Below are 20,202 nucleotides of genomic sequence, written 5' to 3'. Positions count from 1 at the left end.
GTGATTAATATTAGTTTTAAGAAAAAGTTAGAATATAGAGAGGGTAGAGATCTAATGAGTACAACAACAAGGGGAAAAGGACCAAGTGGCCAAGCAATACAATAAGAGTATGATATAGGGGTGCAATTTCTATGAATAGAAAGTTAAAAAAGAATTTTTTTTAAAGTTATGGGTAACTATGTGTGAGAAGCCATAGAAGCTATTCATGGTTTTGTTTATGATATCCTTATAATAAAAAATATTTGTTATAATAGCTAAGCATATTACATTGTTGTCTCTATTAGCATGTTGTACATATAATTATTACATAGCTTATTATATAGTTACAATTATATTATCTATATTTACTATGTATATATCATTTTCAATTCATTGAATAAAAAATGATGTATTCACATTTTTTTCTTATACATACAAATATACTAAGAGAGAGAGGGTGAATTAGTATATACTAATTTTAACTTCAAATAGTACTGCAACATTAATACATCTCAAAATAAGATATAATAAACTATACAAGAGATGAACATGTCCACACACACACACACACACACACATTTGGAGTCCTCCACTACTACTAGGCCTGAACCATTTGTGTCCAAGGTGAAGGCTACACCAGACTCCCTGACCATCTCCTCTAGGAAAGATTCAAATAGAAAGGGCGAGGATAGGAAGTTGGTGTTTTCCCCCACCATGCCAGCCATCAGTTTGTACCTTTGGTGGGGGTGTGTCCTATTTTATCACTCACCAGTTTTTGCAATTATGTAAAGATTCAGGCCTTTCCCGATTTAATAAATTCAAAACTTTATAATAAATTTTAAAAAGAACAAAATAATATTGTATAAGAATTAATAACCTCCTTTGAAAATTCACACCCATTTTTTTCTCCTCATAATGTGAGAGATCAAATCATTAACTTTTACAAACAAAATTTTAATTTTATATATTTATTTATTAATAAATAAATATCTACTAAATAAAATCATTTGATTATATGTAAAATTATATCACAAATAAAACACCCACTTATGTAAAAGTACTCAAACGTGAATACATACTTTTGACTATATACTTTTGACTATATACTTTTGACCAATTTATTAAATAATGAAAATTAAAAACTCATTATATCTTATTTTTATTATTAATCAATTAATGAATTTGATAAAGGTGAATTATTTGTTTGGATAGGCACTAGGTTAAGAACACATCTGGCACACATTGTGCTGCTCTCCTAAAGTAAATTTAGTATATTATTTTTTTTATCATGGAATCTTTTAATGTGGAAGTGCTAATTTGACATGTGCTCTCAGCCGTCTGGACAACACAAAGTAATATTCCTGAAAATAATATTGGGAATCAATCATTTAGTGGGTATCTCTTCGTAATAAAATCTGTTCCTTTCTATTAATATGGTATCCGATAACAAATATTTGTATGTGTACGGTCAATTAATCGATTTTTAAGGAACACTTTGAAGGTTACCATAGAATGTCTACTTTTAATTATGAGCTATACTTTTACTACTAAATATACTTTTCTTGATCTTCCAAAACTCCAAAGTCATTCTTTGTCATTGTCTACTACATTCTTGAAACCCACTTTAATGCCTTGTATGTGTTCTTGCAGTCACTTTTTTTTTAAATCAATCATTAAATATTCCATCTCTTAAATGTGTGGAATGTTTCTTAGTCTATTTTGTGTGTTTTATCATGAAGAAGACCGAAATTTTCTAGGTTCACATCTCAAAATTTAGAGTATTCTTTTTCCTTAACAAAATTTATATTCATTATTACTTTTATTTCAAAATTTTATCATATATGATAATATATTAATATTTTTAGTATTGATATATTGAAAAAAGTGATATAGACACTAGAACATTAAACTAGGGAAGCAAATGGAGGGGTGATGCATAGATGAAATCCACATAATATTTTTAATGATTGGTGATGATTGGGTCATAAGATCTTTTGATTTATAAGAGGTTGTTTCAAAGTCGTGTAGACAAACAACACAAAATAATCTTCAATAATGATCCCTATCACTAGGATGCCTTTGGTATCCTACTATCTAAACTAGAATCTTAAGAATCCAATATACTAGAACCAAAAACACATTAAATAAAATTGTAATCAAATAATTCATTACCTATACCTTAATATTAAATAGTTTGTTAAAACTGATACAATATTATTTATGTCACATAAAATTTACACAAGAAAAATAATATTATAACTCATACAATATTATGAATATGTATGTCACATGAAGTTTTTGTTGAGAAAAAATCCCTTAAAAGTCAACGTGATTTTGAGAGTCAAAAGTTAACTTGACTTGAACTTCACAAGTCAAAAGCTACGAATCAATGTCTCAAAAGTTAATTTCACAAGTCAAGAACTGCGAGTCAACTTGGGCAAACCTTAAACAACACACTGAGCTTTGACAAATGTGTGGTGTGTTTTGTGGCCCCACTCCTCAATCCCCTTTCTATTTCATTCAACTATTTCCATTGTGCCAATGCCTATGTTTTATCGAGAGCATTGTCCTGTCCTCTCACTGACTATGGCTTCCATTGCTACGTACGTGTCTATTTTATGTTATGATAGAAATCTTTTTTTTCTCTTTCATTTGTCCTTTGTTTGTTTGCCTAAGTTGTTGCCACTGAAAACAGCATGCCATGTTGCAAAATGGGAGAGAATATTTATCAATATTTAATTTTTACAATGGATGATAATTATACTAAGGAAAAAGAACATAAAATTTAATATAAAATAGATAATATTCTTGTAAATTTAGAAGTATAAATTAATTGTGAAATACATCCAGGATGTCTTTGAAGTTGTGCCCTCTCTAATTGGGAAAGTCCAACAAACTAATATCCAGGATGTCTTTGACTCGAAAATGGATTTGGAGGATAGTGGGGGTGTCATTCCTTTTGACGACCCTGACTACAAGCCTGTGGAAGAAGGGGAGATAATGGTCACCCTTGGGACGTTTAGAAGTAAGAATCATCCCAGATGGGCGACCAACAAATATAAATCCACCAGCAAATTGATTTCTAAGGCTGAGCCCCTTTCTAAAAAGAAGAAGATTGTGGCTAAGGACTATGGTTTGAAGAATTTGGATTAGGAAATTAAACTGAACATTCCAATTAACGTCTTAAAAGAAAAATAGGGGACATGGCCAAAGATAAGAACAACCCAATATAGAGGACTGGTAATCTGATGAACCTGGTAATGGAAGCTACCAGAAGCTAGGAGAGCTATTGGAAGTGGGTGGAGCGAGAAATTGATACCCTCAAAGTGGGGGTTAAAGAGATTATTGATATTTTCACTGCGTCTCCTGAGCCCAACAAATCTGAGAAACTCATGATTATGACCCAGAAGCTCTCCCAGGACATAGAGGTGATGAAATGCAATCACGAACAAAGAATTGAAAGGTGGAACAGTCTATATCGGAGATAAAGAAAAACCTCAAGAACCTGGTTGATATAAGCAAAGAAGCCATGAACAACTGTATAGAGGGGCTTGACAAGATTAATGCCATGGTTGTTGATTACAGATCCTATAATAGTGAACTAGTGAAAGACCTTGGAGGTGATGATATGGCTATCAGAGACAACAAAACCACTGGTCCTAGTTCCAGAACCAAAAGTAGGAGCAGCAACAAGGGTACCTCCAGATTCATCATGGAGGAATTGGAGGAAATCAACAAGATTTCCATCCAGAAGAACAAGGATCTAGTGCACTCAGTTAATTGAGTGTTTTTCTTTTGTTTTGTCTTGTTTGTCTGCATCTCTTTTGTTTTCATGACTGTTTTGGGGTGCTCCCCTGTTTTGCTGATGGTTCATGTCTATTTGGCTGATGGCCAGATTCTGTAAAACTTTTGGTTTCAGGTCCATGTAAAACCCGTTTATCTTTATCAAAAACAATATAACAAAATGTAAAGTGAATAAAAAGGACATAAAGGGATTAAGAGGAGACCTCATAGAATTATTTTGATTCCGTTATGGCCAATTGGAACCTCATTAAATAATTTTGCTTTTGTGTAGTTTTAGTTATGTTCTATAGTTGTGGTATGGTTGACCTGCTTGCATCTACAATTAAAAAAAAACTCACTATTAATTATGATTTTGTTGTTGTAAATTGGGATCAAGACCCACCTTTACTTTTTCAATCAAAAACAATAAAATAATATTTAAATTGATTTTAAAATTTAATAAAAATTTCTGCATTGAAAAAGTTAATAATAAATAAAATATATTAATTCTTTATTTTATTGAATACAAACAAGTGTCACGTAGTGGCTAGTACTTGTCGTTGTAATATTGTAATAGAAGTAATAAATCTAATAGTATTATAATAATAATAGTATTTTTAATATCAATAAGTTTTTGAAATAGTAGTTGATTATCGAAAAATTATTATTTTTTCTAAGTGATGTTGGTTTCAATTTTGATTCATAGCAATTATAAGTGCAACTAGTATATTAGATAAATAAAATACAAGAAAATTGAACCCTAATATATTGTTATATCTAGTGATATTTATTAGTTTTGTTTAAATTTTTAGTTTTTTAGTTTTTGAATCATTGTATGTACAATCAAGTATATATTTTTAATTTTATTGATAATTATAATTATTTTAAGATTATAGTAATTAATAACAATTAAGACTAAATTTTTAATTTAATTAATAATTATTATATTAAAATTAAATAATTATTCTAATTAAAATAAATAATTTACGAAAAAATTAAATAATTATAAATAAGAAAAAAATATTAATTAAAACCAAGATTATAATGTGCGATAGTTTATAAAGTTATTCGCATCCTCCTTGACCCCTTAGTAATCTTCTTGAGTGAAATAGAGATAAACTATATGATTTTAGGAAATCGCTATATCGTTGTGCCTTTCTTTTTTAGGAAATCGCTATATCGTTGTGCCTTTCTTTATTATAAACCATTCCTTGCGATATGGCGATATTATTTCGACTTGAATCCTGTCATCGCTATTTCGCGGCTTAATTTAGTAGAATATGAATCCCGCGAAATAGTGAACACATTATAAACTTTGTCTCCCTTATCGCTATTTCGCAACTTGTTGAATATGATATGATGTGGGACCCGCGAAATGGCGATAACCTAATAAACTATACTCCTCTTGACATTACATGTTCCTTTGGTAATATGGAGGCATTCAGAATGCACATGAAATACTTGTCAAAACTCCCCAGCGATGTCATCCCGCAGATTACAAAGATCGCGAAATATGTACAAAATGTGATTATTAATACGCTTTTAAAACTTTCGAGCAGATGCAAACACCTGGTGTAAAGCCAAGATTCCATAGACTCTGTAAATATCCTCTCTGCATATGCCAAATAAATACTATTCATGTAAGAAAAATCAACTTCAAAAAGACAAAGCGGGATAAGTGAGGCATTCTAAAATTCATTGATACATGATAGAAAAATATTTTACTAATAATTAACATTCAATTAGTATTATAATTACCATTCAATTAGTATTATAATTAAAGTTGATTAAATTTAAATTTATTTTTATTTATTTTGTTATCAGTAAAAGGGGGAACCCGTATTTTTTATTAATAAATTTTAAAGTAATTACATGCTTTGTTCAAGCACCAGTAGGAAAGAACAGAGTCAAGACTGGTCTAGCTCGGGACTTAGCAAGATCATCTTATCATGTTACATTGGATTACAACAGGTTACTAATATGCTTTTCAAATTCCAGCTTGGACTAGCAGACCAATTAGATGAGAGCCTTTGGGTCTCATTTACATTCCAATTTTGCAAATCTAACCTTATGTTACAAAAAATCAAGAGGATGAGAATATCATCTACCATTATTTAGCTCAATATAATGATATATTGCTACAATACCAAAATCCCTAATACAAAGTGAGTAGCCCAATCTCATCATCATAATCTTTCACCTGTATTCCTTCAATGGTCTGCCATGCATCCCTAAACTTGCAACATAAAACAACACTACTCTATTCCCACTCAATTATTTCTATTCCCACTCAATTATTTGTTAGCCACTTTATTTCTGAAGATATCCTTGTCATACTATAAAAAAGAGATATAATGAAATCTGAATAGAGGCATAGATTTTTTATCAGAAGAGCTTCACAGATTAGACCCAAGGCATACCATTCCTCGAAGAATAATCAACATACCCTATTGTGTCATAGAGAAGCAATGTAAGAAGCGGGCATTCCAACAACATCATATATATTCCATAACAACAACAATATATTTTATATATGTCTGTGTGTGCGTGTGCGTGTGCGTGTGCGTGTGCGTGTGTAAATATATATATATATATATATATATATATATATATATATATATATATATATATATATATATATATATATATATATATATATATATATATATATATATATATAAAACAATAGTAGGGTACCAGATATGCATTATGAAAAATGACAGAAGAACTAATGAAGTAAGCCTTATCTGCCCCTAGGTTAGCCAGGCAATCAGTCTGGGAGTTTCCTTCCTTGTAAATATGATTATATGTTACTTTAGTGAAAGACTGGATAATGTGTAGTGCCCTAGAAAGTATTCCATTTAGTTTCCAGTTAGGCATGACACCCTATCTAAGGGCATTTATAACAATAGCTGAGTCTCCTTCAATATTTAGTTTCTTAATCCTCATTCTTTCACATAGTTGTAGTCCTTCAACAAGAGCCATTAGCTCAGCCTTGTTATTTGTTTCTATCCCATGAGGGCAAGCAAGACTTGTCACCTACGTTCCATCTGAATTATGAAGCCAGCAACCTATGCCCTCTTTCCCTGGATTACCACGAGAGGCTCCATCGAAGTTAAGCTTGAACTAGCCTTTCTTGGGTGGGTGCCATTTAGAATCTATCCTTTTTTGCATATTAAATCCTCTACCCCTAGGCCAATGAAAGGAGGGATTTTCAAACCTATCCATCTACCCCTCATCTTCTCATCTGAATAAGTCATTTTTGCATTCGTTCTATGAGCTTTCATGATTCTACTGTTCACTACTCAATGGCAGCGGCCTCCATTTTATTAGATAATTGTTCCCATCCCATATTTTTGTCCATAAATATATGTCTATTACACTCCTTCCATAGTTCCCATATAAAAATTGATGGGGAGGAAATACATAGGCCTCCATATAAACAACCTTTGTTTCTGATAGGCCAGGCTTGAAACATGCTTAGGATTGACTTAGCGATGATCATTTGTTTTTTAAGTGCCAACTCTTCTTCATCAACAATTTCATTATAAATTTCTCCATATGATCATTGACCACCTCATTACATACATAGTTTAAGATTATCTTATTTTCCTTTTCAATTTTATTATGGTCCTTAGGAAAATTCATATCCACCGCCCCTCCTTCATCCTTAGACTCTGTCACATTGCTCATAGAACAAGGGAAAGAGGAGGCATAGTTATCATCATTATCGGAATTATTACCCTCCTTCAAATCATTCTTAATCTCTTTTGATACTCTTAAGACCGAATTGGGGGAGACATGATCAACAAGCTACTGGACAGGAATCCCAAAGTCCAAATGAGTTGCCCCTAAGTATTCATACACCATATCCTTTCCTAATGAGGCATGGATCCTACTGTCATTACAGACCTTAACTTCCTTCAACCCCATATTGGAAGGGGAAGAATTAATTTCAGCGAGGTCATGGTCTTTACTCGCTACCTTGGTAGATTCAAGTAAAGAGGCATCCATCTTGAGACACTTCAACAATGGATCAGAGGTATCCTTGACCTCTTTAGTGAAAGGTTTTAAATATTCTGGTTTAGACCTAGAAACACGAGGGGGGGCCTCCACCCCCTGAGTCAAATCAAGGATAGAGATAAGAGCAGGGGGAGTCGTAGAATCACCTTCCACAAGCTCCCCTTCCTCAACCACCAGATCTGGTTGGTGCTCAGAGTTTAGGTGAGCCTTTAAGGATTGAGCAGAGTCCATAGGGATGGTTGAGATGGTGAATCCACCACCATTAGGGTTGAGATTAATGGTGATATTTTCATCATGATTGCAAGGGTTAGATTTATCCTTACCAAAAGTTATGGTTTTGGTAATTTCATTTTTAACTTTAACAGGTCTATTCATCACCTCTACCTCCTAAATATTTCCACTAAAAATTTCGGGTTTCAACAGATGTATAGAATGGTTTGTTATAATTTTAATGGTTTTTATCACTTGAGTTTTTAGTTTCAGATTAACCAAAATCTTAACATTGGATGATGATAAGAAGTTTTTATCCAAACCTTCAAAACCACCTAAAAGATTGCCTATTTTCACTAGATTATGATTATGAAGTAATTCCACAGGCAGATTTGGTATAATTACCCATCTAGGCATGATTTCAATATCAAAATATTTTGGATTAAAGTTACGTTTCCATTCAAAAAAATTAAAGTTATATCCTTTGAGATACATATGATTTCCATGTAATAACTGATTTTTTAAAATCTATAGTTGCACAATAAATAAACAATAAATCATCTTTCAGGGTAGTAATACTTACCTAGCCTTCGAATGTTGCCTTAAGCCATTGAGTGGTGCAATTTATGGAGAGGCCGAAACCATACCATTTTCCAAATAAACCATTAGCTTTACACTTATTCCAAAGGCCATTTGTGCAGATATTGCTAATGATCATCGTATCATGCTCCTCAATTAGTTGAGGGCCTAATTCAAGAACAGAAATGCCCAAAGGACCCTTAGCCATAGTCGGGCCATGAAGATTCAACTCAGAATTATTTTGGAATTTAAGAGATCTTCACCCATTGATTCTACTTTCTGGGATAGCTTTTTCCAAAGGCCATTTATGTGGGGGGCGCACCGTTGGCAAGCTAAGCGGATCTGCATAAGCATTGGAGTGATAACCCAATGGAATTTGGTTTGCGTTGGAAGAAAAATGTGGAATGCTTGAGATGGGGATGGCCCATAAACCCTTCTGACGATTGCTAGAGATGCCATTCAACCCTAAAGAAGCCTTAGCCGAAAGGGTAATCACCCTTATGCAACCCCACTCAACCTTCCATGCGTCACTTTTCGCTGAGTATCGGTTGGGTTTCAAACATAAAATTTTAGGGTTTTGTTGGCCCCATAGCCATCCATTTGCCCTAACCATGGGTGGAGAACCAAAATCGCAGAATTTACCCAATTGGTCTCTTTGTCTAGATGGAGGGGGACTTGGAACCATAGATTGCAAGAGACTCGCCGATCAATCAAATAAATTCAAGGGCTTAGATTTTCTATCAAGATCAGTCCTCAAAGGCTCCTTCCTCCTATTATTGAGGTGACCATGAATCAGATTGGCCCTGTTAGCGCAGGGAGGAGGAGATGAAAGGATGCTAAATTGGTTTGCAGAGCATTCGTGGTTGGAGTGAGCCACATTTTCCCGAAATCTAGACTGTCGATTGTGCGAGTTTTGCACTTGTCGTTTTTTGCACAGAGCTATTTTTTTAATCAAAATTTATAAAAAAATTTAATATTTTTATTTTAAATATAAATATCAATATTTGAATATATTTTATAATAAAATAATATTTTTTCAATTGAACAATCTTGAGAATCTAGATATCTTTATTTGTTTATGGTTTGACAATAGTTTTCATAGAATTCTTTATATAATATGTCCTCCATATCATGAAAGATTAATTGGTTAAATATTAGATGTAATTTTGAATGTGGTAAAAGAGATAAATTGTTAACAATATAATTGGTAAAATGGTGTCTAGTTTTTACTTTCAGTGTATATAAATATTGCAAGTTTTATTATTATTATTATTATTGTTGTTGTTGTTGTCGTTGTTATTGTTGTTGTTGTTGTTGTTATTGTTGTTATTGTTATTGTTGTTGTTGTTGTTGTTATTGTTGTTATTTTTATTGTTGTTATTGTTGTCGTCGTTGTTGTTGTTGTTGTTGTTTCAAATGGCTAAATATTAGATGTAATTTTGAATGTGGTAAAAGAGATAAATTGTTAACAATATATTACTTTTAGTGTATATAAATATTGTAAGTTTTATTATTATTATTATTAATTTAATATATTTTTACAATATTTTTCATAGTATTCATTATATTTAGACGGTTTTGTGATTAATTATTAATAAAATGTATTAAATACTAAGAACAATTGATTAATGTATATAGATTCAAGATAATTTGAAAAAAAACTAAAACATCATCTAACTATTTGAAAATTAAAAAATAAACATAGAAAAAGAAACCATAGATATAATTGGTGGAAAAACAATTGGATGCAACTGATTGCAATAGTACTAGCCTAACAACAAGTACTAATAAATCAAATTTTTAAAATATTAATTTTCTTTTGGAAGAATTATCAATAGCAATCCTATTTTTTCTTCTTTGTATTTTTATGTTTTTATTTTCAGGGATTTTTTGAAGAGTTGAACGGGTTTTATGGACAGGGCTTTCTAAAAAATTTCAAGAAATGTTGTTGAGATTTTTAATGATTATTTTAATTTTGTAATATGAAAAGAATTATTTAAATTTTGTAATGTAGTTTAAGCTTAAAAGTTTAAACTCTTAAATTTATCAAAGTTGGTAGATTCAGAAATTTAATTATTTTGCATATTCAATTGAATAAAGTAAATAAATACAAAATACTATTAATAATTAATAATTATTTTACATATGATTGATGAAATCAAACCCTGGAAAATTTGACCAGCATAGCGCCGTCTTGAATAATAGCAAGATTTTTGTCTTTTAACAGTTTGATCGGTGATTTCTACTCCTTAATAAGCTTTCTTTTTTCACGAGTGGGCTCAGTCCTTCCAACAACACAGAAAAAAATCAGAAGAATGGCTATACTGTGTGCCGAATGCTTGTCCATTTCGAAGACCACCACCGACCGTCTGTCTTGGATTTGTCGTTTTCCATCGAATTTTCCTTTTCGGCAAGCCAAATGTTTATTCTTTCTTCTGCTTTATCCTCTTCTTCAGTTTGAATGCTCTATTTTTTTAGTTGAATGTATGTATATACACCTCACTCTACATTTGTTTCATTTTAACTATAATCAAGTCATTTCATTAATATTTTTTATTTTTAAATCTTTTAAGAATCTAATGTGTTGTTGGAGATATTTTAGTCTCCAAAGTCTACTGAAATAGATTCATATTCATTCAATGAAATGTAAGAATGTTAAATATTTTGAATAGGTAAACATCAAAATTTTGAAATTCATAAGTTCTTTTTTTCACAAAATTTATTATTATTTTATTCTATCATTATTTTCAAATCTCTATGTTTCATATATTATTAAATTAATATTTCAAATAGTTTTCAAATTTAGTTAACCAATCTAAAAATTGATTATAACAAAAAACTTCGTTTTAACACATTATATATGTATGTGTGTGTTATATAATAAAAACTACTTAAATATTATAAAATATATGTTTTAATAATAAATACATATTAAATTAAAAATATTTAACTAATTAAATTTTTTAAATAAATTTCTTAATTGAAACTTTGTGAATCTAATATTTTAGTAGATTAAAATAAAAAAAGATTTCATTTATTATAACTATCAAAAAAATTAATAATATAATCTTATGTAATTGTTAAATAGTTTATTAATTTTAAATAGAAAAAAATGAAATCATAAAATTGATCGAATAAATTTTCTAATAGTAAAAAATTATAAACAATTAATTGTATTTAATATTTTTAAAATAAAATATTTACAACTTCATAATATTCATAAGCTATTAATATTAATAGAAATCTAAATCTTATTAGGTTTATAGCATTGCTTACCAATAATTATTAAGTTTATAGCATCAAATAGACAAACAATATATTTTTTTTTTATCAATGAATTGCAATCAAGGAAATCACTCCCATAATATTATTATCTTTCAAAGAAAACATTACAAAGAAGAAGGTTAGTACACCTAACTAAGAATGACTTGACAAAACACTATATTGCAAATAAGAGGTTGCTAAACATGAAACTAGTTTTTAACCTCCAAAGTTTATGGCACCTACCAAGCTTTTTTTGATGAGGAACTAAGTCCAAGTGATTGGTTTCCTATGTATGTTTTGTTTGGCTAGATTTCTTCTTTCTTTTCTCTCTAATCAGGTGGGGGTCCTTTCCCTGCTTACCTTAATAAAAAACATATGAAAAAAAAACATAGGGAATAATTTATAGCCCTTTGAAAATCTTCTAATAAAAGGTAGTAGCAAAACAGGGGAGCCACCCCAAATAGAAACAAAAACAAAAGAAACGCATACAAACAAGCCAAAGCAAAAAAGCTCTCAGTTAAGCGAGAGCACTGGATCCTTGTTCTTTTTGATGGAAATCCTGTTATTTCCTCAAGCTCCTCCATGATGAATCTGGAAGTACCCTTGTTGTTGCTTCTGCTCTGGTTCTAGAATTGGTTCCAGTGGTTTTGTTGTCTCCAGCAGCCACATCATCTCCTCCAAGATCTTTCACTGGGTCACTGTGGTAGGATCTACAATTAGCAACCATTTCAAGCCTCTCAATGCTATTGTTCATGGCTTCTTTACTAATGTCGACCAAGTTCTTGAGATTTTTCTTAATCTCAACCATGGATTGTTCCACCTTATGAATCCTGTGTTCGTGGTTACATTTCATTACCTCAACATTCTGAGAGAGTTTTTGAAACATGATCATGAGTTTCTAGATTCATAGACTACCATCCTTCCCCTAATTTTCTTTCTAGACATTGATAGGGATGTCCAATTAATCCCTTGGTTCGTAATCTTCTCGCCGCCAGCTTTTTCTTTTTGATCAGGGGTTTGACCTTGGAGATCAGCTTGTTGTTGGTTTTGTACTTGCTAGCCACCCATCTGGGGGGATTCTTGATGTCGAGTGTCTCAGGAGTGACCATCTTTTCCTTTTCATCCGCAAGTTCGTATTCAGGGTCATCAACAAGAACCCCACTATCGTCCAAGTCCATCTCCGAATCAAAGACATCTTGGACCTCCGTCTGCAGGCCAATCTCAGCAAGTGGGGGTGGGGGCACAATTTCAAGGGATTTAGCATGTTCCATGATAAGGACAATAAGTCCCTCATGAAGAATAGGGTTGTTAGGGTTTTCCAGGTGCTTTTTCAGGCTATTCTCAAGGGAGGAGGCAAGATAGTAGGGAACAGAGATAATTTTACCATGGCGAAAATGATTTAGGATAGTGAAATGGTAGGAGACATCTTGGTGAATCTGTAGCACTCCTTGTCTTTGTTAAAGAAGCTCAATAAGTTATCCTCCCCAATTTGTCTATCCCTGTAAAACCTTCTTCCAGTAGTAGCTGACCGTTGCCACCAAAGTTTCATCAATCTAATAATCGGCACCTTAAACTCTGAGACTCCCTTTTTTCCATCCATTAACAAAGGCCTCTATAATCAGAGGAGAGGGGCCATGAAGCCCGTCCAGGTAGCATATTTATTCTTTTTCCAGTTCTCGCAAGTAGAGGGCTCTTGTCTTTTCTTATCCCCTCTCATTATGCTCGTGGTCACTAGAGAATAGGAGAAGGGTCTCACTATCGCCAACCAGTCACAGAAAATGGACCACACCCAAAGGATATCAAAATAGTAGCAGAAAAACCACACAATGAGATAGGAAATCTAGTCACTGAGGAGGTTTCTAGATTTTTTATTAGGGAAAACTAGAAAGAGTCGTTTCCCTATCAACTCAGTCATGTCATGATGAGGGATCATTGATTAACGCAGTAATCGTTACGTGCCAAATCACATAGATTTTGGGGGAAAGCATCCCTGCTACTCCACCAGGCTAATCTAAAAAAAACAGATTAATTACATTACAATTAATCTTATAATATTTTTTTTGTTTTGTTTTATCAGACCTTACTCTTTCCAAATAGATCCTAAACACTTTCCATATGACTGCAACCTAAACCCTCTTCAAAAATAAGATTGCCTAGAAGTTTAGGAAAAGAAAAATTTGGATAGAAGAATGTCTATTCTAGATACGATTGATGAAAGCAAACTCTTTGGAAAATTCCATTAATGCCTGATCTTTGACCAGCATAGCAGATTTTTCTTTAGCAGTTTGATTGATGGTGTGAACTTTCAGAAACTTGGAATTGTGATTTGTACTTCTTAATAAGTTTTCCTTTTTCACTAGTGCGCTCAGTCCTTCCGAGAGCAGGAAAGAAAATATTTAGAAAAAAGTTTGCATTATAAGGCTACGAATGGTCCCCAGTCCTTGAATGTTTCCAATAACAGCATTCTATAGTACACGCACTCAAGCCAATCTTGTCGCTTCTGATAATCTACTTTATAATTTTTGGGTAACAGTAAATGAGTTTCATCCTCTATATATCTTTCAAGGGATATTCATTTCATCATCTTACTTCCTTTTAAATTGGTATGTATGTTGTGGTTAAAGTCTTCAAAATTTCCTTGATGGTTCAGCTTTGACCAGCATAGCCGCCTTGAATAATATTAAGATTTTTCTCTTTAGCAGTTTGATTGGTGGTGTGAACCTTCAAAGACTTGAAATTGTGATTTCAACTCCTTAATAAGCTTTTCTTTTTTCACAAGTGGGCTCAGTCCTTCCAACAACACAGAAAAAAATCAGAAAAATGGCTATATTGTGTGCTGAGTGCTTTGTCTATTTGGAAGATACAGTGGTCCAAGCCTGACAAGCTGAAAAATATAAGGACATTTTGGTCCCCACGATGTGACCATACCCACCATCCGTCTTGGCTTTGTCGTTTTCCTTTTTGGCAAGCTAAATGTCTATTCTTTCTTCTGCTTTATCCTCTTCAGTTAGAATGCCCTAATTTTTTAGTTGAATGTATGTATATATACCTCATTCTATATGTGTTCCATTTTAACTATAATCGCATTATTTCATTAATATTTTTATTTTATTTCATTAATATTTTTTAATTAAAATCCTTTAAGAATTTAATGTTTTGTTGGACATATTTTACTCTTCAAAGCTTCATGTAGTGAAATGTAAGGAATGTCAAATTCTAATTGTAATGAAATGTAAGGAATGCCAAATTCTATTTGTAACTAGCCTGTAGAGTAGTAAAAGGTATTTTTGTCTAAAAGAAATTATGTAAAGCTGTAAATATCCGTATAATACTTTTAAACCAAATTGAGATTGGTGAGGGTTGCCACACTGGTAAAGATTATTTGTAGATAAGAAACCAAAAGTGGTTCCATTCAAAGGAAAAGTAGGAGCAGAATATTAATGTACTTTGTAATGAAAACATGTGCTCTGATTTATCGTGATCCTTTCAACTGTATGAGGTCTTTGTTTGTGGTCTTAATGATTGGGATCAATTATTCTCTATCTTTTTCTAATTAAAATTAAATCTAACTTATTAATGATTTGAAAAGTATTATATCCAACGCAGACATGGAATCTCTGTAGAATTGATGGGCGATATAATTTCCAAGAAAAATCCAAAGAGTGCTTACACACATTACTTTTGAGATGGCTTAGTGCGCACATGAATTAGCACGTCCACTGTACAAAGATTCCTGGTAAGTAATAATATAAAGGATTAAGTCAGGCAATTGCAAGAACAAGAAGAAGCAACATACCAATGTAAACATTTAAATGGCATTATCTATATTATTTATGGGCAATATTATTGCCAAAATAATATTGCGTACGAACATTACTTTTGAGGAGGGCTTAGTGCGCACATGAATTAGCACGTCCACTGTACAAAGATTCCTGGTAAGTAATAATATAAAGGATTAAGTCAGGCAATTGCAAGAACAAGAAGAAGCAAAAAACACAAGTACTTGTGATCGATGAGTATCGTGTGGAATATGTGGATGCAAAGGTTCTTCAACACTAATCCAGCTACTGCTTGGAGAAGTGCAATTGTTATTCAAAAGAGATATGTACAAGCAGTTTCAAAGGGAGAGAATAATAAGTTTTCTCAGACCTCAGACACCAAGGAAAATCTGAAATTGGGTAATTTTTCATCGTATCAACGTGATATATTTTAGTAGTGGGTATTAATTTACTTTTTAGATTACAATCAGTTATATGAGAATAAAGAATAAAAATGATATGAAACATTCTAATGATGTATGTGAGCCTGAGGAAGGAACTACCTCTGTAACAGTTCTGTTTAACACATCATTTATATGGCTTTTGATCTTGTGTTATTTGATTTGGGCTCTACTCTGTCAGAAGATGCTATTCCAGTGGTGAAAACTCCCAGTAGTTCCACCAAAGGAGAAACTCAAAAGTTTTCTACTGTACGTATTTCTCCATACTGTAAATGTTTCTTTGCTTTGTAGAATCAATTAGTAAGCCAACAAAGGGAAAGAATTCATTGTCGTTGGTCTGCACTAATGTGGCGATAAAAAATTTTTGAAAGGATTTTGTGGCAAAACTCAATCTTAGTTAGAACTTGGTTATTTTTTTGGATATGAACGTGCAGGAATCTAAATCGGGTCCTACAGCACATGCTAGTAAAGGAAAGCCTCCCCAACACGATGGGGAAAAAGGAAAGTGAGGAGAGCATGGCAGAACCTGGTGAAATAATAGAGGATCTGGTCCCATCATTATAAGAGTACAGTGATCAGATGTATTTCAATGTATTTATAAATAAGAAAGTGTTTGGTTCTCAGTCAAAGAACCTGGTGATATAATAGAGGATCTGGTCCCATAATCATAAGAGATGCATCTAAATGTGTTTGTAGCTTTTAGAAGTTCTAGTTATTCTGGACTGATATAAAGTTCTTAAAAATAAAATGTCGTATATAATTTGTGTCTTTGATTTTTATTATTATTATGTTTATACATAAATTGTAATTCTATAATGACAATGGGCTTTCTTATCTGTGTATGAAAAACTAACAGCTTGAAGAAAAAAAATTGTAGTGTAAAATCATTGTTTTTAAAAACAGATTAATTTTTTTTCTTATTTTAAGAAAAAGAAAAATGATTGCAATAGGTAAATATTGCTTCTTTTATTTTAATTTTATTTTTAAAATTTGATAATATGATGCATTTTTGCATAGTTTTGTATTTGTATTCACATGAAAGGATCTAGAGAAAAAGTATTTTTTGATTTTGAATTGAATATTATTTAATTTGTAAAACTTTGAATAAAGTTAATAGTTATATAATTATATTAAAAAAAATGCTAAGAGATGCATTAAAACCATTTTTTTTATTTAGAGATTTATATTTGATATAAATATCAATCTTTCAAATTAATTCTATCATTAAATGTAAACTTTATAGTATTGATTTTTTTTTTAATCAATGAGGGTTCGAAGTTAATCATTTTTACGCTTTTGGTGGAGATATGAATCAATGAGGCCGCATTTTTTTATGGACTTCATCCTCAAAGATGGTTTTACCATTCAACGCTCTTGGATCTCCACCTTATCACATTGTTGTGTGTGCATGGCAATTCACCGTTATATCTCCTTTGTCTCCCACAAGTGTTGTGTTCTCTCTCTATCACCGCACATAGGCTTCACCTTATCTCTTCGTCATCAATGAGCAAGTGTCTTCCACACATACCACCATCTTGATCTAATGCATCTCCTTATATCTCCCATCCATCATCCACCACCTCTATAAGCAACACCCTATTTCCACTTTCAGCAATGTTCTACACCCTGCAATCCATGTTGTTGCCAACATCTACCTTCTCATGGGCACTTGTAGGGATGAAAGGAATGAATTTTGAACTTGTTTGTGACTTATCATCATGTTGCAGGGTCATCCCTTATTTTTTTAAGTATTCATATTATTTTGTTTTAATTTTTATTTTAGAATCTAAATTTTATACTTCTTTGTTGAAATTTATGGTGGTCTTAATTTTTAAATTTATGGAAAAAAAATTAGAGCTTAGCATAAATAATATTGTGGGATTTTTAATATTAGTGTATGTGGATTGTTGACATTATGCATTTTGTTAGTGACATCCAGATTGCTTCCAAGAGCAATCGGATTGGTGGATGGAGAGTAATAATGTGGAGGTCTTATGGATGAGTTAATCTATGTAGGATTTTGGAAGGACTTCAAGGATGTGTGCCTTCGTTGACCTTGAATTGGGATAGGATGAAAGGATTTTGAAATAGGGGTGATGGGTGTAATCAGTGGAGGGATATAAGGACCCAATATGGATGGAAGGTATGAAGGACTACACTTTGGGACATAGGGACCCAAAATGAATTTGGAGGAAGGGTAATGTGAATGTCTAGATGTAGATGGAGGGATTTGGGAGTTAGTAGGGATGCCAACATATTGAGAATGAGCCATGTAGCCAAGGCCATGATAATTGGGATTTCATTTGATATGAAGGTGCTATAATAAACCTTGTCCATGGAGGCCTAACCCTTTGCCTTGATAAATCATGTTTTTGCAAATAAGTTTACTAATGGAATAATTGTTGCATTTAAAACAAGATGCAACACCATTTTGAGGGGGATATGATATGGAAGGAATGATAGCCTCATGAAGTAAACTTGATTTGATTAAAGTGGAAGAAACCATTTGAAAAGTATGGTGTTCATGAATAACTTTGATATGGGTGATGGCCTCTTGAGGAGGATTAGTTTTATGAGGGGGACTAAGAGGGATATTGGGATTTTGAAATAGATTGGGACCATTACATGAGGATGAAGGGATAATTTGATCATAACTTGAGAGAAGATCAAGAAATGGACTAAATAGGATATTGTGTGAATCTGTGATGAGTGTTTACCCAAGGGGGGACACTTGAGGTAAATCTACTCATAGAATTAGTGTGATTTTTCTAAGTATTGTTTTAGATATCTAGCATTAGATTAATCTTTTTGAACTTCAGTAGTGTAACAATTTTATCACCCATTGTTCTTGTAGTATTAGGATAGTGTGTTGATAGTGGTTAATGCAAGTTATTTCAATGTGAATTAAATCATTTCTTTCTCTATTTTGTAAACTGGGTTGTTAGAGAATAATTTTTACCTTACACTGCTCTAGTTCATTCCTTGATATTTCAATTTCAATTATCATTAGTGGTTATTTTCCAGCTTTTTCCTTTATTGTAGTTTGTTCAATTAATGTAGGATAACAACCTTAGTTAGGATTGTAATGCACATATAGTGTTGCACCATTTCAAGTTGTAGGACCTTTCGTTGATAAAGTAAATTTAGTCTTTTAACCCATGATTGATTGCTCAACATAGACAAGTATCCCTGAGTTTTGAAACCATATTCCAATCTTAATTGAAATTATAAGACTCAACATTTTTGGCATCATTGTTGGGATGGTGTCAAGTTATGATATTATCAAGGGTTTTTAGAAGTTTTTCATGTTTTCTCAAAAATAAGAATTGTTGTTTTCTATTCATAGGACTTTTAAATTTTAAGAAAACACCACAAATTTACTAACCATTTGCAAGTGCAAGTCGGAATAAGGGACTTATATTTTGCCTGCATAGAAGGAGGGACTCTTGTGGAAGATTCCTTCACTTTATTGATACTCAAACCTTTCAGGCAACTCTAATAGAAATCCAATACTATTCCCCATAATCTTCACCAGCATCTTTAGTAGGATCTATATTAATCCATCCCATCACTCAACTCCACACAATTATCCAGCCAGATGTATAATGGGGGATGTAATCATAATGCTAATAAAGATGAAGAAACTCTAAATTTCCATTTTTCTATTGTTCGACAAGAGAGGAATAGTTCTCTCAAGATAACTCTACCATAAACTCTTTCTAATTTCCATGGGCTTATTACTGAGGACCCAAACACTTTTCTCTTTGAATTTGATGTCCTATGTCCTAGTTATTACTACACTATAGATGCCTATGTATTGAAATTTTTCCTTACAACCAAAAAAAAAATTAAGAGAATATAGTATGGATTGTGGAAATCTCCTAGCATTACTCTAAAAGATGTTGCCTTTAGATGGTTAATGAACTTGCAGAGAGAAGCAGTGAATGATTGGGATAGTATGAAGAAAAAATTATTGAAGAAGCATAAATACTACTATAGGGGAGGACACATGTGTTGGGATGATTTCTTTTGGATGACCTAAAAGAAAGATGGATCATTAGAAGACTATCTTGAATGCTTTCTATTTAGTCTGCAAAACTCTAGACACAATAGTCTTCATAAAGATTCTCTGTAGCATATTTTTC

At 32.2% G+C, this 20,202-nt stretch overlaps 1 protein-coding gene across 1 annotated transcript; it reads left to right on the top strand.

Annotated features, from left to right (window-relative positions):
• The first annotated feature begins 15,799 nt into the window (after positions 1-15,799).
• Positions 15,800-16,825, top strand: LOC131029273 (uncharacterized). The gene is made up of 3 exons (XM_057959698.2): positions 15,800-16,016; positions 16,239-16,306; positions 16,492-16,825. Exons 1-3 carry the CDS (start codon positions 15,851-15,853, stop codon positions 16,564-16,566), a joined length of 309 nt encoding a protein of 102 aa, XP_057815681.1. The 5' UTR covers positions 15,800-15,850; the 3' UTR covers positions 16,567-16,825.
• Positions 16,826-20,202: the final 3,377 nt, after the last annotated feature.

This window comes from Cryptomeria japonica, chromosome 10 (genome assembly GCF_030272615.1).
Source record: "Cryptomeria japonica chromosome 10, Sugi_1.0, whole genome shotgun sequence".
NCBI lineage: Eukaryota > Viridiplantae > Streptophyta > Pinopsida > Cupressales > Cupressaceae > Cryptomeria > Cryptomeria japonica.
The sequence above is the reverse complement of the archived record's forward strand: the minus strand, read 5'-3'. Positions and strand labels throughout refer to the sequence as shown.

Excerpts from the sequence above, each read along its gene's own strand:
- LOC131029273 (XM_057959698.2), top strand. The coding sequence starts at position 15,851 with ATGAGTATCGTGTGGAATATGTGGATGCAAAGGTTCTTCAACACTAAT. Across the intron at positions 16,017-16,238 it reads CAAGGAAAATCTGAAATTGG|AAGATGCTATTCCAGTGGTG; the intron begins GTAATTTTTCAT and ends CTACTCTGTCAG. Across the intron at positions 16,307-16,491 it reads AAACTCAAAAGTTTTCTACT|GAATCTAAATCGGGTCCTAC; the intron begins GTACGTATTTCT and ends ATGAACGTGCAG.